This window comes from Gigantopelta aegis, chromosome 4, assembly GCF_016097555.1.
Source record: "Gigantopelta aegis isolate Gae_Host chromosome 4, Gae_host_genome, whole genome shotgun sequence".
NCBI classification, from domain to species: domain Eukaryota; kingdom Metazoa; phylum Mollusca; class Gastropoda; order Neomphalida; family Peltospiridae; genus Gigantopelta; species Gigantopelta aegis.
This window is the reverse complement of record NC_054702.1, coordinates 47,069,480-47,095,744: the sequence shown is the minus strand read 5'-3', so window position 1 is coordinate 47,095,744 and position 26,265 is coordinate 47,069,480. Positions and strand designations below refer to the sequence as shown.

The 26,265-nt window shown below is 38.3% G+C and overlaps 1 protein-coding gene across 6 annotated transcripts in view; it reads right to left on the bottom strand.

The window, feature by feature from the left end:
- LOC121370629 (abscission/NoCut checkpoint regulator-like) overlaps positions 1-14,104 on the bottom strand; it is a 44,405-nt gene extending 30,301 nt beyond the window's left edge. For 2 of the 6 annotated variants that reach the window (XM_041495994.1, XM_041495989.1), the window contains exons 1-2: positions 14,038-14,104; positions 2,562-2,675 (exon numbers count right to left, since the gene is read on the bottom strand). In XM_041495994.1, the coding sequence (XP_041351928.1) occupies positions 2,562-2,618 (57 nt within the window). In that variant the 5' untranslated portion in view covers positions 2,619-2,675; positions 14,038-14,104. Of the gene's footprint in view, positions 1-345; positions 422-2,561; positions 3,530-14,037 lie in introns of those variants that run through there. The other 4 variants (XM_041495991.1, XM_041495988.1, XM_041495992.1 and 1 more) reach the window with 4 other exon arrangements.
- Positions 14,105-26,265: the final 12,161 nt, after the last annotated feature.

Sequence of the window (26,265 nt, the reverse complement as noted above, 5' to 3'; positions counted from 1 at the left end):
ACAATTAAATAATTTAAAACTTAATTATATTATCTAAGTGTTCGTGCATATCTACATTACAAAAATGTCAATATATTTCTTTTTAAATTTGATTTTAATATAATTCAGACCTTGCCTTTTAAGGTGTGCGGGTGCGATTGCGATTGTTCAGCGCACGTAAGTTCAATCTGGCGAGTGTGAAAAATAACGCACGTTACACTTAAACAGTGCATGTAAAATAATTTTGTATATTGATTGCGACTATTTACCGTAAGTAGCTGATAAAAAGATCCGTTTAATTCCAGGAAAAAATGTTACGAGAACGGTAGCATCTATGCAAGATTTTAATATATGACTGGTACTTACCTTTGCTATACAAATTGGAAAACACAGGTTTAACAGACATCTTCGAAGAGGTACCAATCCCATCAAACTTCTTTGCCTATTTAATTTGTTAATTAGAAACAGTCCACTTTTGTAAGGTCACAGATCACAACGTCTGGTAAGGATAACTCATTTATACTGTTCATATAGTTATGACAAAAAGAGAAAAAGGATTGAATTAAATAGTGGCTTCTGTAGCCTACATAAATGAACTATAGTTATGCAAGTCAGCGAAATCGGTAAAATTGTCTTGATTGGTTCATAACTGTTAGCCTACAAAGCTTACGTGAGGTCCCGAAAATGGCAATCGTGTAATTTTATACTGTGTTTAAAAAAAGAAAGAAATGAAATCAGACTACACTAATGAACCAAACAACATAAAATTAGAAGTAAACATTATTGGTTTATTGATTAATTTATGCAACATATGTCTCTGCATTTACATGTATACCAATTACTTCTGAGTCTTCATAAATTAATAATGCTTGGTTTTCATTCACCTTTGCATTTTGATGAGTGCGATTTTTCACTCACCTAAGCATTTTGAGGTGTGCAGTTTTACACTCACCTTTGTTTTTCAAAACGACTGATAATTGGGTTTTATTTTACTTATCCATATGGCATAGAAATGCAATGATAAAGCTTGGAGGGGGCCGGTGTTCCTGGCCAGGATTAATGGTCTATTTTTATTATAACCCAACAAAAGATTAGTAAAATTCATGGAATATTACAAGGTAGATTGTGTATGAAGGACGATCACGTAGGTGCGACATTGTTTCAGCTCCAATATTATGTAATGGTATACTTAATATTTGTTAACCGATTTTATTGTCATTTTCTTATCAAAACATGTCCCCATTTGGACTTATTAGTCATTCTATTGGCCATCAAACATGAGAGTTTGGTTTGTGACATAACGTTTTTAGTTCATATTTAAAAAAATAAAACAATACATTGTTATGAGTGCTAATTATCTGTTGTAAATTCTACTCACACACCTAATTCTGGACATTTTGGCTGTAATCAGTAATTCATATTTACCACATCGAGTGTTTCCGACTGTTCCATATTTTCATAAAATGTTGGTAAATAATTTTTAAAATTGAAACTTTTATTGCATTTAATAGTTTTTAACCATGATATTCAAGCACTTTTTCAGGACAACTTAAATAAATGTAGTTTTATTTTGATTTATCAACAAGACTCAGATCCTTGGCTACTGCGTGACAAATTTGTGACTTCACATGTATTTGACTCGAGCTAACATAATGAACATTCAGAAAATAATGCTGAAAACATTGTCATACCCTTAAATTCTTTTGATTAGTATACATTAGTGACATACAGGTAAATTCCCAATAATGAAACTTAAGCTAAATATGTTCAAATGAACCACCCCTACCATTCATAAGCCAACGAAGGGTGGCGGTTATACAAAATCCCACCCTGTGCTGGAGCAAATGTTCAAATTGGAGTAAAACCAATAGATATTCGGGCAAAATTAGCGGGTCTGAAACCTTTTCGCCATGCACATGTATTTCCATCATTCTACACACAACATTGGTTGTAATCCACATAAACATTCATAGTTCTTTGTTTGCAACCATATATAGCTGTCTGCATGGCAGTAATGCTACTATGAATAAAATTAATGTTATCCGTATTCAGACATTTTTGCTTAATTTGGGCAACAATTAGCCTGCCACCCCTCCCCCCTTTACAACAATAGTACCGGTGAGGTACATGATACGCCCATCAGGAGTTTGATGGAATACCATATCTATATTAATGAATATGTTACAGATATGATTCTATTCTAATTATGTGACATTTTTGCAATGGGATGGATGAACAGTTTCTTTTGGACCAATGACCATCCTAAGTTGTTCCTACCTGTGAGGTTTGATGGTCCTGTATGCATCTGTATGCAAGATATAGCCCGGACAAGGATTTACTGTTATGTGCAGTAGACCGTGAAAAATAGGTCACAGTGACCTAGTAATAGTATGTGACACACTGCCATCCCAAGTTGTTCCTACATGTGAGGTTTGAGTGCTAACGGTCCACTGGTTATGGGGCGCAATACTTGCCTTGCCCTGGGCACTGGCAAGCCACACTATGCTACTGCACACACACACACACACACACACACAAAATCAACTCTGCTACAATACATATACATGTATCAAACTAATTACCTCCTTCTTAAACAAGCCAAATGATGCACCACATCCGTAACACTGCCCTGAAGCCATTATTCGTTAATTGGAAACAATTAACAAGACTGAAAATGATGAAATAAAAACATCTCTCTGAAAATATAACAAACATTTATCTTATTGAAAAAGGATGATCCATGCATGTGTGGTACATTGGCCCTGGGGTCGATAAAAAAGAAGAAGAAAAGACTACTATATTACCCCCACTTAGTTGTATATCATTTGAACACAAAGAACATTTGCATAAATCTGTCTGTCAATCATGAATCAAAAATATAATGTAATATACAGGTATGTTTTAAAACATCAACTAAGCTAGCTTTAATCCTATAGATACCTGTATTTACATGTGAAACAAAATGCTTGTGGGGTGAAGGTAAAATCAAGAAGTCTACAAAGACAAACATCCTGTGTTTTTATTTTTTCTGAAGGCATGCGGAATGATCAGGGCTTCTAGAAAAAAAATTAAATCCACTAGCCATGGGATCAGTAATTAAAAAAACAATTACTAGCCAAGATTACAAATTCACTAGCCCTACTTTACTTTAAGTTAATACAATTTTACTAAATAATAGTAATAATCAGATATGTCACCTAAAGAGGGAGAAAGAGCTCAAAAACACTACCATTAAGGGTTGGAGTGGGGTCAGTATATTCACATTTACAAAATAGACTTAACTGCAACATTTCACCCCCCAAAATATCACTAGCCATCAGGCATGGCAGTTGTAGTTATTTACTAGCCCAACATTGAATATCATTAGCCACGGGAGTGGGGCTACCATAATCTAGAAGCCCTGGTGATTATAACTGTTCAAATGTCCGTTTAGCTCTCTAGCAGCAAAATACTTGGGCTACGGTATATATATTATATATGTAAATATGTGTGTGTGTGTGTGTGTATGTATGTATATATAGAGGATACTCCCCGAGTGTCTTGTGATATCATAATTTATCAGCACGAGTTGATAAAATAAATGAAAACTGAGGCTTGCCGAGGATTTTATACTTTTATCAACGAGTGCTGATAAATTATGATATCACAAGATATGAGGGGGTATTCTTTTTATCATCCATTATCATTCTTTTCATTTGCAACAGCAGAACGGCAGTGGCATGACGTCACTAATGGTAGGTTTAGCGCTGAAACAAACACATTGACGTAACAAAACATTGTCTTGCGATTAAATCTGACCAATCAAGATTATAAGAAGCGATATCTCCGCTATCTCCTGCGGAGATATCGCAAATTAAATATAGTGCCAGCAATATCTCCTACAAAAGCCTTTAATGAATGATATATATGTATGTGTATATATATATATATATATATATATATTACACACACACACATGTATATATATATACACACAGTCAAACCTGTCCTAGCGGCCACCTGTAATCAGCAGTCACCTCCCTTAAGTGGTCACTTTTTCCCCTCCCAAACGATTTATAATGTAAATGCACCTGTAATAAACAGTCACCTGTCTAACGCGGCCAGCGGCCACCTAAATTGGATCCCAAATCGCTCAAATACCTGTATTAAGCAGCCACAGTAAATGTTTACTGTTATTTAAAAGGGATATTTTAACAACGGCATTAAGGTGCAGTAAATAACTGATCTTCACACCTTCAGGAATACTAGTACCCATTCAGTCCCGACATCTCTACTGTGTATCAATTAAGAAAGTACGACTCTGGAATGCATCTAATTGGCTCTGGGCAGGCTACTGCTTGAAATTTGTAGATTCACTTACTATGACAATACACCGCATGAAGTAGGAATTAAATAATTAAATAGAAAAGAAAACAAACTTGTTGTGAACGGTTAATTTAATACATTCCATTTGTCATAAGTTGATTTATAGCCAACTGCAAAGCACACATCCGTTGATTAGCAGTACAGACGGTAAAACAAGAAACAACAACAAATGTTTTAAAGACTATATATGTGGCAACCTGTAATCAGCGGTCACCTGTCTTAAGCAGCCACATTATTCTACGCCCTTGTGTGGCCGCTTAAGACAGGTTTGACTGTATATATAACTCCTGAGTGGTTAGATTAATTAAACTACCCGATGGGTCGAACACTTTCTATATATGATGAGTATTAATCAATGTGAATTTCCATTCTTAACGGGCATTTTTTAAATGTCCATATACAGACACTTCATGAAATATATAAAATATGCCTTTTTGAAGCATACGTTTAAAAAAAAGTGTATTTGGGAATTGGATAACGGACATCAAAAATTGAGTGTGATGTTGGTAACTGAAAGTGTCAACATCATGAGGATGTGGGCATCTGTTACGGTTGGATGAGGGTAACTATTCGATGCAGAATGCCGTTCAAGTCTTTAATATGAATATAAGACGAAATGACTCGACGGTACTGTCATACTCTATTCTGTAATAATATAATATAGCTTTATGTCTTTATAGTCTTCTTGTATTAACTTTCAAGTTTGAAGTAGTCTGACATATTACCCAAACTCTGAAAGATGAAAGGACAATTACCCCAAACGAAAATTTTAAATCAGATTACACCAAAATTAAAATTAAAATATACTACTGATATTTACCGAATCACGCACGCACGCTTTCCATTCAGTTATGTATTTTGTTGTTGAACATCGAAATGCCCCGGCAAGGGAGAATTAAAACAAAACAACAACAAAAAACAAACAAACAAAACTAGAGCTCAGCTCGGCAGCAGCCAAATGTGCGAAGCTGTCTAACGCCTTTAGGTATGAATGCTTCAACTAAACTTAGTTTTGCCATTTAATATAGTTATTAACTGTGGACTTGCAGAGTGCGAGTTTGGCCGTGACTGCGGACTCGGACCAGAAGACATTCGAGCTACTGCCCAGTCAGTACAAATGCATGACAACCACACATATCAAGGCATCCATATCCAACATACTGCATAGGCTAGAGTCCAAGGTCATAAAATGATATCATTTTTGTCTGAGAAACTTGATAGAAAGTAAGTTGCCTTCATACCCCTCTTTTAAAGGAAAGGCTTGCCTTGGTGCCCCTCCATCTTGCCTTAGTGCCCCAATGTTTGTTATTAAACTTAAGGCAACATTTGCTACCGCCCTCCACCGTTATTCACAATGGGGCCGTTTCAATATTACGTAACGCTATTATGTAAAAATTAGACACCCTCCACCCCCCCTTATTACACCGCGGTGGATGAGATACTCGTGATATTTATCGTCTCTACACATGTGAAAATACATCTTTTGAGAGGTCATAATCTCTTATCATGTGATTAGAGGAAGAAGAAGAAGGAGGAGGAAATGTTTTATTTAATGACACACTCAACACACCTTTTTACAGTTATATGGTGTCAGACATATGGTCAAGGACAACACATATATTGAGAGAGGAAACCTGCTGTCGCCACTTCATGGGCTACTCTTTCTGATTAGCAGTAAGGGATCTTTTATATTTTATCATTATGTTAAAGAGGAAACTGCTTCATTTTATCATTAGTAGCAAGTGATCTTTTATATGCACCATCCCACAGACAGGGTAGTACATACCACAGCCTTTGATATACCAGTCATGGTGCACTGGCTAAAACGAGAAATAGACCAATGGGCCCACCGACGTGAATCAATCCCAGACCGACCGCACATCGAGCGGGCGCTATACCACTGGGCTACGTCCAGCCCCATGAGTAGAGGTGTCACACAGTACAACTCCGCATAGATGTTATGCGAAAAGTATGCACATGGCATCATGTGACATGGTTCTTTCGATTCATATATTTAACTCGGAAAAATACTTGCTGTATATAATTAATATTAGCAGCATAATTTAACAAAATATATATTTTAATAATTTAGTTGAGCCGTGAATATGTTTATAATATTGCTTGTGTAAACATCATTCATAGATGTGTGGCATAGGAATGCAAAGTTTCATTAATAAATAGCTAAATGAAGTAGCCACAACATGACGTCATTTTTGTTAATTGATATAAGGTGTAATAAATGAAATATTATACTTGTTCCGGTGTGAGACAGTCTATATTACAACTCGTGTGTTTTTAATCATACATCACTCACTTTCGATCGTGATGTACGATCAAAAGTAAACTCGTAATATAAACGGTCTCACGCGGGAACTTGTTCAGTCTTCTCTATGTAACGCTCCATAATGCTAGACCATACGCCCTTCAAATATTATGTACCGTTTGGACCCCCCCATTCACAAACAAGTCAGCGATGGGAGTAATGTAATTTGAACGTACTAGTTTGCAATTTAGAAAAGCGCAGATACGGATTGGTACTCGATTTATAGTCCTTATTGTGTGTATACGTCTAGCTAAAACTAACTAGGCCTACGTTAAACATTGTCGCCATGACAGAGCATTTATGAAAAAAAAAAGTAATAATAAAAACAGTTAAAACAGTGCTGTTAAATACACCCACCCAACCCCTCTAATGCCACATAACGTTTCTGGACCTACATCCACCCACCCACTTGAGCATTACATAATATTTGAATGGCCCCAGTGTGCATTTTGATGGTATGTGTCAAAATAGTATTAACTCGGGCGGAGGATGTATGCACAAATAGTACATGTAATAATCTGAAAAAGAAAATGAAGGGGAAAATATAAGAAAAGTGTTTGCTTTTTACTGTTTCTAGATGCACATGGCGATCATTATGAAGAGACAACTACAGCAGTTACTCTAATCCTACAGTTACGCTCATCATTGCAATTACCCACATCCCTTTTGTCGGATACCCACATCCCATCTGAAGCTGACTAGAGAGTTACGTACCTACATCATCACTTTGAAGTTACCTTCATCATGCCTAACTTTGTGATTTCATTATCAGCTGAATTACACAACTTATGTTCAGTGCAACGATTCAAAATATATTCATACTAAACCAACTGCTGATACGCTCTATTAAAATGTGAATGTAATGCTTAGAAATACGGAAATTCACATTGATTAATACTCATCCTGTGCATCCTCGGCCATATTGGATGCGAGTAACAACAGTTACCCGCATGCGGTTATCCCCTGTGAATAGTTGACATGTTTAACACCAGTTGTTTTAGGTAAGACGACTCTCTTAACCACTGCTTTTAATGATAATTACCACCAATTATATCTCACGGTTTAAAGGTAACACACCTGTTAATTATTGAATACAAGTATGAGCTATTCACTTCACTGCATTGCTGCCAGTTATTCTTATTCAACCACTTTTGTAGCCTTCAGTAGTCAGAAGATTAAATGACTGCTGACTTACCAAAGCTAACCTAACAATACTTAAAACAAGTGTACATGATTGTCAAAATTTCAGTTGAGAGAACCTGCTTTAAACTTGGAATTTGTCACTAAAATTTTGCGGAATTTTTTTAGATTTAATTTTGTGGCCTCGACAGGAAGATAATTTTCGCATTTTGGTTCCAAAATTGTGGCTGTTGGCTGCGTTAAGCAGGTGGTTGTCATACAGAGATAATACATTAGTAAAATGTGTTGAAGGGACACCAGAGTGGCCGTCATAGACAGGCGGCCACAAATATATATATATATATATATATATATATATATATATGCTCTTTTTTTTTGGTAGGATGGGACGGACTACAGATCTCTAATGTCAGAGTACTCGGCCTAGTGCAGGGAGCACAGGGCGAGTTGCTTTCCTCTAGTTAGCAAATTTAAAATGGCAGGGAAAGCTTTCAAGATAGCTGTTGGAAGATTTATTTTGTTAATAATGATGCAAGTACTTCAATCAGGATTTAGTGAGTAAGGTAGGTTATACATTTTTGGTTTGTGTATCAATTTGTTACACTATTTCAGTTGAGAAGCAGTTGAAACATGGTGCTACAACTTTGGAATACCAGCTATATACAGGGTAACATAACAATTTTCGGATGTAGAACACACTTTCTTTCTACATCTGTTCGGACTATACTCGTGCTAGCTATTAATAACCCAATATGACTATGGTACAAAATTACTTCTTGCAATGGTACAAAATAACCAACAACCGTTAAATTAGTCAGTCTAAAGCCCATGAGCACGTGTGAACCAGTGACATCACATTTATCAACAAATGATAAAACAAGACTTCCTGGTCCATTGACAGAATATGTCTAAAATGTAAAACATTTTGATAAGTGATTCATTAGAGTTTTTGCATCAGTGAAAAGTCAGTTTTCTCTAATACCAAATATAAGTATCCAGAGACGGAAATTGCCGAACATGTCAGTAGAATGGAGTGCGCGACTATTTGTTACGTTTTACGTAGTATCCTCGAGTAACCTTGAACCGGCATATATATTAATGGGAAATGGTTTCTGCACATGCGCATTGTAATGTATGATCGATTTGATGAAATAATATGTTGTACCTTGTTCACTTTATTGTCAAAATCAACCAACAAATGTTAATATCCATGCCATTTTTTGTTGTGAAGAGATTAAATTCATGTTGTAGTCTAATGTTGACATTCTTCAGCTACTCCCCTAAACCAGGCTATAGTTTTCATGAGGGATGCATGACCAGGGTTGAAAATTAGTTGTCGCCCGTGGCGACCTTTATTGGCTAAGGGCAACTAAACAATTTATAAAGGTAGTCCGTTGGGCGACCATTGATTTTAAGTTCTGACGAGTATGGTACCAAGGTTTTTTTTTCTAAATGCACTGAAATTGAATCGAATGTGACAAAACACACCGGATTTGACAAACTACAGATCTGACAGCAGAAGATAGAACATATGCTCTATATTTTGACAGCGCCAGACTCAGCTCAGTGGTTTTGGGTCGGGTCTTTCTAAAAATATTGCAGACACTGTATGTATTAATCTGGAAATAATCGGCTTATTGCAATATACTGGATACTCCATAATTATCTAGTAGACCTACTTCTTGACAAAGATTACTGTAAGAAACAACAAGTACACTTTTATGTTTTGTAATATGATAACAATACATTGTATTTTGTGGTGAAATGTTTTTTGTTTAGTTTTTTTGCACAGATTTATTTTGCTTTCGATATTTATTTTGTTAGTGGTCTACTACTGTAGCATTTACAATATCCAAATTAAACACACACATATACATGTATATGCACGCAAGCATTATTACATTTTACTAAGGCAGAAAATATTAATTTTGAAGCTTTTGTCCGTCTGCGTCAAAAGAGAACCGATGAATTGGCATCTTTAATGAATGAATTGGCATTTTTAATTAATAAAGATAAAATTCATATAAAAACATTAATTTATTAAGTTTTAAACCCATACCATCTCAAATAACATTTCTTTTCTTTTCTTTTGTTGGTGTGTGTGTGTGTGGGGGGGGAACGACGACGACGTTCAGTGTAATAAAGTTTTAAAAAACGACTTTACAAATTATCACCAAACTGCATAGGTTAAATCTTCAGGTTTAACGGCAATTGGTGGAACATCCAAAGTAATCTGAATGACAGAACCGTAAATACATGACCAGGGCCGTATCTCTCCAATGAAGAGTCGAATGGGCATTTGGCTAAACAGTGGACGATTCCAGTGAGTTCCATCTATAGGAGGGCAGACACTTCCAAGAAATCCTTTATTGGAGATTGCATTCACTCCAAAGTTTATTTCATCCTTCTTGCATCACCAAAGAGGACTGCCACTCCCAGACTAGTTTACTAAAGCATGCAGTTTTACCTTTTGTCTTTTTGTACTGCATTATCTTTTACACCAGAGAATACAAATCAAGCTGCATACCTTGGCTGTTTAAGCATTTCATCTTCACTCATGTATACTACTCAAAAGAATTTAAGGGTCAAAAATTTATAACCAAATAAATTTCAGAGTGTATTAGATTGATGATGTAAACTACACCAAAAATTTAATTTATTGTTCCATATTTACAAAAAACCACAAATAAACGTCACTGTATACAAGAAAGTCACATGACACGCTGTCAAAGTTGAAGGTTGTCAAACATGGATTTTACACATTAGAACATTCGTTTAATAGTGTGTGAATCCACCCCTGGCGCGAATACACTCGACACATCGTTGCCTCATGCTGTTGATCAGACGTCTGAAGAACTCTTGGGGAATGGCCTGCCACTCTGCCATAAGAAGTTGACCCAGATCATGAAGGTTGGCTGGAGGGGCATGGTTATTCCGAACTCTCCTGCCTAATTCGTCCCAGGCGTTCTGTATTTGGGCCAAGTCAGGCGAATATGCTGGCCAATCCATCCTGGCGATACCTTGTTGTCTGAGAAAGTCCGTTACCACCCTGGCGCGGTGGGGTCTGGCATTGTCATCCTGCAGAACTGCCCCGCCACCAATCTGCTGAAGGCCTGGGAGAACCAATGGCCGGATAATCTCATTCAGATAGCGGATTCCATTCAGATTGCCATCCACCACATAGAGGGGGGTCCTGTGGTGGATAGATATGCCGCCCCACACCATGACGCTGCCACCACCGAACCGGTGACGTTGTCTAACGTTAACGTCAGCGAAGCGCTCCCCAGGATGTCTGTAGACACGAACCCGACCGTCGTTGAACTGGAGACTAAACCTGGACTCATCAGTGAACATCACTCGACCCCACTGAACACGTTGCCACCGCAGATGAAGTGTGCACCAGTGACGTCTGGCCATTCTGTGACGTGGTAGGAGTGGTGGTCGAACAGCCTGGCGACGGCAGCGTAGATTATTGGCTCTCAGACGATTGAGTATGGTTTGATCAGACACTCGAGTTCCAGTCGCAGTCCGCAGATTGTCACATAATCGGCGTGCAGTGGTTGTGCGTTGACGTAGAGCCATATTGGTGATGTAGCGGTCCTCTCTATTTGTAGTGCTTCGGGGTCTTCCCGAACGTGGACGATTTCGAACAGAATTCGTTGCTTGGTACCGTTGCCACAGTCGGCCAACGACACTCTGATTGACACCAAGTGTCAGAGCAACATTTCTTTGCGTATTGCCATCCTGAAGCCAAGCAATAGCCCTTCCTCGATCTTCGATAGTCAGTTGACGTCGTACCATTGTCGAATTTGGAGTGTGCACCGTACACGAACGCAAGCTTCAGTTATACGGAAATTCAGCATTGGGAACATGGAATACATGTGCAAAGCGTGCAAATGAAGCGCTTTGTGAAAAAGCAAGTTATGGGCACTTAAAAGACCTTTCGCTTTCGCCCTAATTTATGTGCAAATGTAAGCATGTTTTCGCCATTAGAACTAGTTGACAGTGTCAATGACAGTGGATTTTAATTCATTTATGGGTTGCTTAGACCCACTTTCATCAAAATGGAACAATACCATGCGTGACATTATGGTCTAGCTAATATAATTGACATTCAGAAAATAATGTCGAAAATATCGTCTGACCCTTAAATTCTTTTGAGTAGTATATTAAAAATCACTCCATATTATTTAAAGGGACATTCCCGAGTTTGCTGCATTGTAAGATGTTTCCAACTAATAAAATATTTCTACGATTATACTTACATATTAAATATATTTTCTTGTTTAGAATATCAGTGTCTGTACATTCAATGTGTTTCTGGTCGTCTTAATATTTGTAAGAAGCCCAAACTGGATTTTGTCTTAAAATAATTTAGTACGTACGAAAAACTCTGTTTTAAGAAATAAAATGAAATTTAACCTGGTACAAATATTAAAACGATCAGAAACACGTTTAATATACAGCCACTAATATTTTATGCAGCTAAATACATTTGATATGTAATTACAGTCGTCAAAAAGTCTCCGTTAGTCGATAACATCTTAAAAATTGCAGCAAACTCAGGAATGTCCCTTTAATGGTAATTTGTAAAGAAACATTTTTATTTATACTGAATTTCTTTTTAAAAAAAATTTGCGAGTTGTTATGGGTTTAAAACTTAACAAGTTTTTATATGAATTTTAACTTGATTAGTTATGAAGTTACATGCCAATTCATCGGTTTCCTCTTTAGGCAAACATACTATATAAGGTGAGTACGTGGTTATTAATCAACAAAGAACATTCTAGTTTTTATTTTGGCTGTGACGTTAAATTTCAATATGATAATTGGAGGGCTAGTTGAATTTGAGAAGGGCCAGTAAGATGTTTCTTCAACTGGCCCTGCTGGTGACCATTGTTTTCATGTTAATTTTCAACCCTGCATGACAAAACTCTTATATGCAGTGAATCTGCAAAGCACTTTGCTTTTGGGAAGGTTTTCTAAATTCAACAAAAGTATTTTGATGTCAGTGTTCAATCGTATGAGAATTCCTTAAAAACAAGTCAAATGTAAATACATTGTAGACCGGATTATAGGGTAGCCCGTAAGCGGTGCGATGATTTACCCAATACTACCCCATACTTACCCAATTAGTTACACGTGTTGTTTGTGGCGAATTATATACACCGCAGACTCCAGTACGTTGACTTACCTCCCTTCATTCACCCTTCTATAATACGAATAATTTTTATAAAATAAAAAAAAGTTAAGTATAAAAAAAAATATATATAATTCTAATCTTGATGATATGGGCAATTTTTATCACATTACTGTGATCAGAAAACATTTTTTAAAAACCCAAAACCCCCCAAACAATTACAACAGGTGTGAGAAAAATAAAAATACATTTTTGAAGTGTCTGCCAAATCAGGTACAAGACCTTTAGTCATTAGATATTATATATTTACATTACCAGTTTATTAGATGCAGTTTTTGAGCTGGCAAGTTTCAAAAATATTTTTTAAAGATATTTTTTCATAAATTATTTACTTAGGCCCAAAGTGGAAAGGCCTCAATTTGTTGTTTCACCAATTAAGACCAAACATTGTTTGCTTCTGGCTCCGTATTCATAAACGTACTTAATACTTATTTATGTACTTTAAGTACGTATTTAGGTATAATACTTATTTATGTACTTTAAGTACGTATTTAGGTATCATACATTGATTAAGTACGTTTATGAATACGGAGCCTGGGTTATACAGTAACAATTCGCCGCAAACAACACGTGTAACTAATATCCAGGTTTAGGGGTTCTTGCGTGATGATATAATAGTTAGTAGTGGTATTGGCCAAGTATTGGGTAAATCGTCGCACCCGCCCGTCCCTGTTCATTTTTTTCACGAAAGGCCAAAAGTGTGTTCTATTTAAAAACTTACTTTACCAGTCTTTGGCAAATTAATTCAGCAGTAAATATTAAAAACAAATAATGTGTTATATTTCTTTTCGGTTACACGTGTTTACTTTACTGTTTGTTTTTAGATGCGCGACTACTGGTTACTCAAGGATATATTTGGCATTTGCAGTCATCTGACAAATCATCATCGGTCTGAAAAACTAAATTGACAGCAAATGCAGGTGACAACCCCAACGGCCCAAGGCCTTGCCTGAGTTTCCTTTGAAGGGGGATTGGGAGGAACTGTTATCAATTTAGTTTTAAAACAATGATGAATAAATTATAAACAAACACTAGTCTTGTTTCTCGGCTTTCTGTCGTTTACTTAGAACCATCTACGAAAACTGGTACAACCAAAAGTCTCGGTAGCCTCAGTTGTTTCTGAAAAGTCTTTGTCATTCGGAACATTTCAACAACCGAGCAGTTCCGAAAGAAGTTTAAAAAAATTATCGGAGCCTCTCGGCATATTCCGCGATTCGTCCATTTCACGAATCAATTTATTGTATATTAAAAGGCAAAAGTTATTGTGACACATAAAAGACAAAGATAATTGATGATGATGATGATGATAACTAGTTTAACGTGCCCATATACCACTAGGGTTTCGAACACGCCCATCCCGAGTCTGACCTCCGATAAGATCGGTGGCCGGATTCGGGATCTGTGTGTGTGTGTGGGGGGAGTAGTGTTGAAAATGGGCAGAATTTTGAAAATAGCAATTAGTAAAAAGTTAGTAAAAACATAAATAAGAATATTTAAGTAAGAAGATATACACAGTCACGAATGGACTTTAAGTGAATAATGGCACATAATGTATATAATTTAGATGGTTTAATAACTATTTAAACATAGGCGTCGGAAGATGGCAGCAACTGGGGGGGGGGGGGGGGGGGGAGGGGCACTTATTAAATGCGAATTGATATTTGAAATTAAAAGAAAATCCAATAACATGTTATAAAGCAATTTAGAGTGTGCTCAGGAGTGTGTATATGTGCGTGTTGTTGTTTTGGGGTTAGAGTGGTGGTGTTGTGTTTGCTTTTCTTCTGTTTGGAATATTTGTAGGGATAACACCAATTACGGGTAAAGTTAGTTGTGGGTTAATATGCACAAGACAAACACCAAGTCACCGACATACTTTAAAATTACTTACCAATTATTAGGCCAAGCCTCAAAGTGAAGTAATTCAAGTTGATATTGTGCAATTTAAAGCAACAGTTCCAAAATATTGTCTCTGTATGTCAAAAGCAGTAGTATATCCAATGTCGTACCTGTGCACAAGGAGAGTCCAAAGGATGTTTTGACAATCTCACGACTGCTCTAAAGAATCACTCAGCTTATGCTGCCCAGTACTTATCCCTGTGGGACGTTAGAAGTCGTACAAGATTAGGTCTCACTACACAAATACCATCTGCCACTGCCTTTCCACGTTAAATTACCCAGCTTCAGGTCAAGATTGCTAACAGAAAGCGTTCTCGTTGGGAAGATTTCCATCTAGATGTCCACATCTGGCTATCCATGCCAGTGGTGCAAGAACCTGGTCCGCTGTACACCCATGTCTCAAAATTTAAATTCACAGTGTTACAAAATACCCAATCTGATTAAAATTAGCTCTACTGGGTCTACCCTGATAGATCTAACAGCATTGCGTGGACTCCCATGTCCAGGTGACATTTCATCTATAAATAACAATTCAAATATCGACCAATTACACTTCGCCGTTTATAGCGTTATTCGGGAGCATACAAATTCTAAAAATATCGGGCGAGACTATTTATGTAATAGGCGAACTTGTTGGTCTATTTCAGCATTAAAAAAACAGTGGGGAAGTGCAGTAATAAACTCTGGATTGTATACTAGTATAAACAGATTTTATGGCTATACCATCACGGTTTGTTTTTCCGTCTTGAAACGAATTTTATATAAAATTTTATATTGAAATTAGTTTCCGGCATACTTCGTAATTCACCCGAATCATTTCGTATACCCTCGGCATAATCCCGAATGTTTTCAAATTCTTTTTAAATCACTGGCATGATTTTGCAAGTAAGGTTTTGATTGGTCGAATGAAAGGTCAACTGGACATGATCTCCAACGGGCTGCTGTTAGATCCACATGTAATAGTGGAGCTAATTTTAATTAAATTGCAAAATACCATGACCAAGTCCCGTCGTACTAAAACAATGGCCTAATAATATGATGAATTATAAGCTACATTCTTCTGAAATTTCCAGAAAATTGGTCGGTGTAAAAATAAAAATATTCATTCAAATGATTACTACTATCGCTTTTAAACTGGGGGGGGGGGGGGGGGGGGGGACAAAGCATATTGTGCCCCCACAGTTTCAGAGCTAGGGGGGAATGCCCCTCCACCCCCACCCCACCCACCCCACCCCCGTTTCCGACGCCTATGAATTAATAAAACTATACACTGCTTATACTGAGGTCGAGGATCTGTAAAGTTCTGTTTGTCTGTGTAAAAACATTTCGTAACATGCCTGCCCAACTATTGGTGATATGTGATCTGGGCAGTCTAGGGGAAAACAAAATTTCCAAGTCAGTTAGATTGGTAAAATCTGGACAGTGTATTTCTATTTTTGTGTATAATATATTCCTAAGGGTTAAATCTGAGGGGCATTTTCTTAAGCTTTCAGGCAACTAAAACTGTCTATATGCTCTTTAACAAGACTAAAACCAAACCAGCTAAATTTCAACTTAAATCAGGTGATATCATCATACCACGAGTCACAGAATTAATTTTGTTAGGAGTAACCTTCGATGATCAACTAACATTCAGAGCCCATATCAATAATATTATCAAAAGTTCTAAAAATACTCTTAACCTACTGACAGCCATCTCAGGTACCAGCTGGGGATAGACTATGGAGCCCAAGCCTACAGCTGTGCCTCCCCAAAGCTGTTACAAAAACTAGATATAATCCAAAATAAAGCACTAAGAATAATAGCTAGAGTACCAAATAAAGCCATTGGTAAAAGCTTAGAAATAGAATTCAATATCATACCACTAGAATATCGTCTTAAACTCCAGCTACTTAAATATCTAAAAATTCACTCACTTAAAATTAACCATCCAGTACAGGATCTTATGCCTATAGAAAACCGACCGGGGCAAACCCACAGAATTAATCTTAAACTTAACGATTCTTTTGCAACTCAAGCTAAAAAAATAGATATAGAAACAGGTACAGAAAACACACCCGTGGCAATGCACCATATCACCTATCGATTGTCACACCCCCTTCCTAATTAAACAAGTAACAGATAAAAAAACCTTCCCACCCTTTATTCATTCATTTCAACTTATTTTTGTGCTTATGTCCAATTATGGTTCAAGCACGCTGTCCTGGACACCTACAGTGGGTTAGTTGTTAGTTGGTTAGTGGTTAGTGAGAGAGAAGAGGGTGTAGTAGCCTTACACCTACCCATTGAGCCCTTAAGAACTCACTCTGGGTTGGAGCCGGTACCGGGCTGCGAACCCTGTATCTTCCAGCCTGTAATCAGATGGCTTAACCACTGCGTCACTGAGGCCGGTTCCCATCCTTTAAGAAAATTCTGTTCGAAGCCGCCGCTAAAGATAACTACCCAGACCACATCCATATCTACACGGATGGATCTAAAAAAACCCCGATAATGGCAGGGTTGGATTTGCAGTTGCGGAAGAAAAATCATCCAGACACTCTAAAGTTGTGAAATATGCGCGTCTACCAGATAATGTATCAGTCTATACAGCAGAACTAACAGCCATCCAACATAGTCTCGTATGGATTGAAAATAATAAATACACTAAAAACGTAATTTTCTCTGATAGTCTAAGTTCTATTAATTCACTTCAAACCAACCAGATATCATAGCAGCCATACACTTTTGTCAGCAGTTGGATTTGAACCCACGCCCACATTTGTGGACCAGAACACTCATAATAACACACAGTGTGTAATAAATAGTCCGGGAGCCCAGAAAGGTTTTATTATATTAGCATTGCGAGTACAAAAGGTCTCAGGCCAGATTATGTAGGTGTGGGCTGTGGGATCCCCAAACGGCCATTTTTAAGTGTCATCTCCTGTACCAATCTGAGGGGCTGCCCCTCAAAATACCCCAAATTTTAAGTTTAATTAGCATGGTTGAGTACACCAATCAAACCTACACCATAATGTTCTCTGTTGACGTATCATTTTTAATCTCCCGTACTTAAGAAAAAAAAATAGTCCACTGTACTAAGAGTGAACATATGACTTATGATGTATCTAAACCCACTGTTATTGTAACAGCCGCATAAATTGTGCATACATGTCCACGTTGTTTTAGTGTTTTATCAATAATCTGATTAGATTTACTTTGTAAATAAAGTCGTCATAACACATGGTTAAAAGCCATGCAATGTTTACAAACACAGCATTCCAGTCAGCGTCATAATAATGACGTCACTTCCCTGACGTCATTTTCATGACGTCATTACTTAACGTTTGTACGGATATGAGCTAAAAACATAGATTTGAACGGGGAATTCTTCACTAGGGTCTCACTACACAGATCACTTCCGGGTGAGAGTTGATTGATGACGGTCCACTATAGTTCCTAATTGTGACACGTTATTATTCACATATTCACTTCTAGGAAATGGTGAAGAATTAAAACAATATGTATGTTTAATGGTAAGCCTTCTGGCTGTATTTTGCCTATGTTATTTTGTAATATTGTACATCGACCTTTTGGGACATGGGTATATAGCGCAAGTGACAGCCGGAGTGAATCGGTTAATGAACCACCTGTTCGGACCGGTACTACAGCCAGATGCGGTCGTATAGCAAAACACTGAGACGGAAATGTTCTCAATTTTGGAGTGAAAATAAATGCTTATATAATGTATGTTCGCAATGGTGTATGTTGTTAGTGCCAACGAGAAGCCGTTCTATTGGCAATCTTCGTTTGAAGTTGGGCAATTTAACATGGGTTTCAATGGCAGATGGCATCTGTGTAGTGAGACCTAGATTTTGAACGCGCTAGTCGTTTTGTTCTTTTTAAGATGAGTCGGGTTGCCGGAAAGAAATATATGGTTAGTTTTAAATAAATAAAAATGTTTACTTTTATTTATATGTATTAGTGCAGTATTTGAGTAAATACGGGTAATGGCATTTTATTACAGTTTTGGTCTGGCGGAGATCGCCAGTTGTTAGCTGGAGAAATGTACTCTCTCCAGGGAGGTATTCTGTAGTAAAAGTGGAGGAACACTCTCCACTGTAGAAATCACCACTGGAGGGCCACCAGCCTCCAAACTTGGTGTTTAGTAATGTAGCTGGTGATGATTTGGAAGTTTAGTCACTGCAGAAATATTTAGTTTGACGTGTTCCGCCAGTGTTTGTTGACGCTTTTCTTCATGGAGGAAACGTGGAGGAACTCTCTCCATGGAGGAAACTTGGAGGAACGCTCTCTCCATGGAGGAACCCTCTCCAGGGAGGAATTCTGGAGGAACTTTTTTATGTATGCAGTTGTACATGCCATTAGTGTTAATTACTGGTTAGAGACAACTAATAATTAGTTGTTTCTAAAGAAAGAAAAATAAATGTATAAATTTTAAAACGCATTGAATTACATGTTTATTTCCATATTAGTTTTTATAAAGCCGATGACTCGAGCAAACGAACCCTAATAATTTTGTCAGTGAACTACTCGATGAGAGGCCACGCGACAATATGTATGATGTAAACAACAAAATATCATATATGAACCCCCATTGTACTACAAGTGGACATATTGTGGATAAGAATGTAACAAATATGACCCCAAATTGTAGCACAAGTGAACGTGTTGAGACCAGTGATGTACTAGCACCCGCATCCACCTATATGTACAATGTAAATAGACAAATAAATTGTGAGACCCACCATAGTAATACAAGTGAATATACACAGCCCAGTACTGTGATCAGTGAGGTACACCCCCCTAAAGCAAAGCATACATATGTTGTAAATAGCCATGTACCCCCCCCCCCCCCCCCCCCCCCCACACACACACACTGTTTTGCTATTGAACCTACCAGTGATACCCATGCACCTAACCTTAGTTATTTTGTAAACAGCCAGGCTTCATCTTACATTGTATATAATTCCCAAACCACTGATAACATAGACTTTATCAATATGAATCACAACTGTATTTACTTTAAAATACTCAGTTTAAATGTCTGTGGCCTAAGAAACAAATTGGTTATACCTGACTTTTTAAATTTTGTCTCACAATATGATATTCTATGCTTTACTGAAAGTAAAACAGATGAAAGTGATCGCTTATCACAGTTAATCCCAGGTTACACTCTACATTTCAATAATAGAAAAGATAAAAGATCATCTGGTGGTATTGTTATTGGTGTAAGAAATGAACTGACCAACCTAGTTAAAAAAAATATAAAAAATAACTCACAGTATATTTCTTGGTTTAGTATTTTAGACAAAGAGTGTATAGGTAATAGCGTAACTGCTGGTGTTGTGTATATTCCCCCAATCGGCTCACCATACTTAAAAGTTGATACTTTTGATATTATTGAAAATTAAATTTCCAAAATGACAGAACCAGGAAAACCTCTGTTCCTAATAGGTGATTTTAATGCAAGAACTAGATGTTTGCCCGATTACACTACACTTGATGAACATAATACTATATATATTGATAACGTTGACATGGAAACCTTTTAAAATGATATAGCAAAGCTTGATACTTTGAATGTACCCAGGGACAGAGCAAACCAGGATAAGGGTAAGGTTAACAGCCATGGTCTCAAACTTCTTGATTTGTGCAAACATAATAATATATATATATCCTCAATGGCAGACGCGGAACAGATAAAAATATAGGCGCAGTCACCAGTAAAGATTGTAGTTTGATTGATTATGTTATTGGTACTCACCACATCTTTAAATCTGTCATTGACTTTGAAGTGTGTAATTTTGACCCACTCTTTTCGGATATCCAATGTGCAGTTGTACTTACCTGTAAGATTCAGACGGACCATGACATACAAACTAAACATAACCAATGTGTAAATGACAAGCTGGAGTCAATTAATATCCGTAAATGGAACGCCAATAAAAGTGAAGAATTTATTAGCGATATCAATACAAACTGACTTCAATCACTATCGATAATTCTCGATGATGAATCTATCAGTATCCTAACACGCGTAAATCAAACAGTCGACACGCTGAACAAGCTATTTTTAGACTCAGCCAACTTAACATTCGGCCACGTGCCGAGACGTAAACATAGATCTGGCACTTCACCAGATAATAAGCTTTTAAAAGCTGCAATGTTGGGATTTCGTAAAAAATCTAAATGTTGAACAGCCAACTAAAAAAACTAAAAAATGTAGGACCAAGCGAGGCGCCCAAAACCGGTTCACAGCCAGGTCCCCAAACTCCAGGGCCTTTCTACAAGGAAATTCCGGTTAAAGCTGGGGGACTCAGACAATCCCAACCTCAAATTAACAGGGAACCCCCAGCCCCCGCCACAACAACTGGAAACACCCCACCCCCTCTCAGCACCAAGTGGATTATGAAACTAAATCCCCTCCCAGCAGAAGCGACCACAATGAACACGCTCAGAAGGGATAACCCACACTTGAACCTGAGGGAGGCGACCTCTTGGTCAAATGGGTATGTCTTAATAGCTGCTTCAATCAGCAATACTGACCAGCGCATATGCGTTCAAGGGCGCCATTACCAGATCACGCCCTATGAACGTAAGCCCAGTAAATGTTTCCACTGTCAGCAGTGGGGACATAGTGCGACTAAGTGCCGCCATCACAGAGAACTTCCTACCTGTCATAGGTGTGGACAGAAACATGAAAGATCATCACGCAACTCACCCTGTACCAGACCTGTGCAATGCCCTAACTGCCTTAGCCGGCACATGGCTCACGACACCAGATGCCACCACTACCAGAAGGCGCTTCGCAAATTAAACAGAACTAGCGAACAAACAAATAAACCAGGCAACCAAAAAACTTTTAGCGTTAAGTCAGTTCCTACAGTTAATCAAAACTGATCCTATGCAGAAAAATTAAAAACCAACTCACCGTCAGAAGTTAGTGAACTCAAATCCATCATTCAAACTCTAGTACAGGAGATATCAACATTTAAAGCTAGCCTAATTACCCCCAAAAATTAACCTAATTAAATCTAAAAATAACTAAACACGTAAAAAAACATCGGGCCAGCGTCATGGGAGACAAGTCTCCATACGCCCCCGCTAATAATTCAAACATAGGGAATAAGGGCCTTAGCGTTCTCCAGTGGAACGCTAAAGGCCTCCATTCAATGGGACATGGTGCCGAACTCATTCATCTCATTAGCACTAGCAACATCAAGGCAGATGTAATTTGCCTGCAAGAAACTTGGCTAGGAATCGGCACTAAAGATAAATAAAAAACCCTAAAGTATTTAAAATTCCAGGATATACAAGTTATTATAAAAATAGAGAAAATAGTACCAGAGGTGGAATAGCCACCTTAATTAAAAATACCATACCGCATACCGAAATTAAATATGATTCTATTAATAAAAACTTAGAAGTCCTAGGACTTACTATACAAAACTATAAAATGCCTATTGATATCATCAATGTTTATAGCCCACCGGGAACAGCCCATAATCAACTAACGTTAAGAGATTACAATAAACTCATAAACTCAAACAATAACTTAATTCTTGTAGGAGATTTTAATTGTCATAGCACACTGTGGGGAGGTCTGCACTCCGACGCACAGGGAGACATACTAGAGGAATTCATCAATACACACAATCTAGTATGTCTCAACAGGTCATGTCATGTCATAGGGTTTTACGTGCACATTCAGAACAAGCTGTTGTAGCGCACGCCTGTCGTGGGTACAAGAGCCGGCCTTGGCCGTCCATGACAGGAAAGGTGGGGGGGGGGGGGGGGGGGACCGCCTACGCTGGCAGGTGCAAGGGAGCACCAGCAGCCCGATTGAATCGGTAGCAGGCGGGAGGGGTGGTGGTGGTGCTATGGACTTTTTAATGGAGCTGTTAATGCCAAAGAGAAAAAGTGCGCATTTTTGTTGAGGAAATTTGGCGCCATTTTTGAACGGTCGGTCGAAAGGTAAATATGCGAGCTAGTATAGGTTTTGAATCGAGAATAGCTCGACGATGGCAGTACTACTTTTATACATGACTATCTGGGCACATCCGCCATCGACCTAACTATCACCTCTAACAATATAGGTGCAAACGCCCAATGGGAGGTGTTAGAAGCTCTCAATAGCGACCACCTCCCCATTCTAACCAGCTATAAATGTAATACTACTTATAGAGAAGAAGAAAAATTTATACCTAAATTTAAATTTAATAAAGCTAACTGGGCTGGCTTTACAAGCGACTGTAGCAAAATTAAGTTAGAAAATAACCTAAACATTGACGACGCCACTAATAAACTTACTAATAAAATAATAGAAATAGCTGAAAAGAATATTCCTAAAACTAAACCCTTCAATAAAAATAGACCAGTTAACTGGTGGACGGACGAAATTAAATCCAAATGCGGCTTTAGGAACAGAATGCGTAAACTTTATAAAAAACCCCAGGGAAACAAGACCATCACACTAAATATAAAATAGCCAAAAACGAAGTAGGTAAGCTTATCATCAATGCTAAACAAGCCAGCTGGCATACATTTTGCGGTGAAATTAACAATAGAACATCTATTAGAGGAATGTGGAAAAAAATTAAGGCTATTCAAGGACAACGCGCTAATTCCACAGTCCTTCAAAAACATAAAACAGCAACTACTAATAAACAAAAGGCCGACCTTCTCAGTAAAACTTTCAGTAAAAACAGTAGCAACGAAAATCTTCCTAAACAATTTTTTGAGAAACTTAAGAAAGATAACTCTCTACCAACTAATGATACTAAAACAGCAAATCACCCAACTACTGATAATTTAGAATTTAATAAACCGATAATAATGTTAGAATTAAAAACAGCTCTTAAAGCTAAAAAAAAGTACTGCCACCGGGCCTGATCAAATAAGTTACACATTACTCAAGCATATGCCGCATGTAGCCCTAAAAGTAGTGTTATCGCTCTTTAACCGAATTTGGAGAGAGGGTCAAATGCCCACTGCGTGGAAACATGCAGAATGCTATCAATTCGTCCAGACCACCAAACCAAATCTATAAGTGCCACGTACTGCCCGCCTTGCCAGCGTTCGGTCGACGCGGACCACCAACCCGACTGATCGCAGGCAGGATGGGAAACCGTAGCACACCCATCGGGCTCCTGACAGTCATAAAGTTAAAAACTAAAATTAGAAAATGATCGCAATCACACGCCTGTACGTCTCCCGGAGGGAAGAGCGACCTTCTGCACTCGACCGACATGCACTCCAATCCGAGGGACCAACGATCTATAATTAAGAGAAGTAATTAATACGCTGCTTAACTCGTGACACCCGTGACTCCCTGGATGGAACATCCACTCTACGCACTCGAACAGACCACGTATTCCAACCCGGGGAGAGAACGGTGAAACGACAAAAGTAAAAGCATATACCTAGCCAAATTAGCTGGCACAAATTCAGCAATAAATTAACAATTACTCAAAACCACCCGCCTGTACATCACTCGGACGGAAGAGCGACCATAAGCACTCGACCAAATAAGCACTCCAACCCGGGGATCAACGGCGGGATGGTAGCGAATGATTTAATAACCGCTAGATATGACAATGCTTGAATCGTGACATCTGTGACCCCCTTGGTGGAACATCCACCCTACGCACTCGAACAGACCACGTATTCCAACCCGGGGGGAGAACGGTGAAACGACAAAAGTAAAAGCATATACTCAACCAAATTAGCTGGCATAAATTTAGCAATATAAATTAACAATTACTCAAAACTACCCGCCTGTACATCCCTTGGATGGAAGAGCGACCTTACGCACTCGACCAGGCACTCCAACCTGGGGATTAACGGCGGGACGATAGCGAGTGATTAATAACCACTAGATATTCCAATGCCATCCAGACCTAACCACGATAACCATATTATTCTACTGTAAATATGTTCATGTTCTGAAGCTCGTGATTGACAACTGTCATACACCACCCGCTAACGACACATTAGTTGGGTTTTTGGGGGGTTTTTTTTCTTTCTTTCTTTCTTTCTTTCTTTCTTTCTCACTAAGACAGGATCGAAGTCGCAGTAACCCAATTGGCTAATTAACCAGCCAATCAACATCGTTAGATAATCAACTAAGATAGGACACCACTAATTATCGCCTATTTTTTGCAGCATTCTCATTGGTCCAATCCAGCCAATCACGGATCAAGAACCCCACTACACCTAACTGTAAATAAACTGCACGAATTTGTCTTTGCGCCCGCACCATGTTTTAATTTTATTTTATTTTATTACTGATGCATTCCATCCTAGCTAACTAAGGTAAGTCAACTAGGGTTCCAGAAGCAAAGACATGCAGGAAAACCGATACCCAACTATCGAGATAGCCTGAAGACAAACCAAGTAAGCCTACTAAAATCCTATATTTAGGGGGCGGGAATAAAAATTCTTCAAACTAAGTACCTAGATCGGTGCATATATGTATACAATTGCTACTTGCCACCGTTAGTTTCGTTTTATTGCATTGGTAATAAAGTTAAGTATGCCAAGCACTAGGCTTTTAAACCAATATCTACACTATAAGGGTTTAACCCTTCAAATTAGATAGCTAGGCTAGTTTAACTCCCCCTCCGTCATTGTATTCAATGCTATACAAGAACGGAGGGGGGTGGGTGGTCATGAATGACCGCTGAACTCACTAGAATAGGGACTTAAGACAATAGGTACAACCGTAACACAAAACTAGGATTCACACACAGACTACACGCTCACTGCATCAGTACACAGGGTGCATTGACTAATGATAACAATGCACCCGCCCCCATTTAATGGCCCAGCACGTACTCTAATAAGGAACCGGACAAAAGAATACCGTTCCGAGTACACAATTGCAATGCACCCGAGGGAAGCTGAACAAAAGAATATCGGCCTCCCCCACCCAAACCCCCAATACTTGCTGGTGGTAATAACTTGGTACTTGGTGATGCCTCGACCAGAAGCGGTCAGGCCCTTTGTACGAGCCCTTTGGGCAACCTAGGGAGACACCACAGCATCGTAAAGGTCTAAAATTAACGAGCTACTCTCGATTCACTAATATCAAAACCTATATTAGCTCGGCCATTTACCTTTCGACCGACCGTTCAAAATTGCGCCTAATTCCCTCAATCAAAATTGCGCACCCTTTTCTCTTTGGCATTTAACTGCTCCATTCAAATTCCATAGCACAACCACCACCCCCACCCGCCTGCTACCGATTTGATCGGGCTGCTGGTGCTCCCTTGCACCTGCCAGTGCAGGCGGTTCCTCCTCTCCCCTCCCCCCACCTTTCCTGTCATGGACGGAGGAGCCGGCCAAGGCCGGCTCTTGTGCCCAC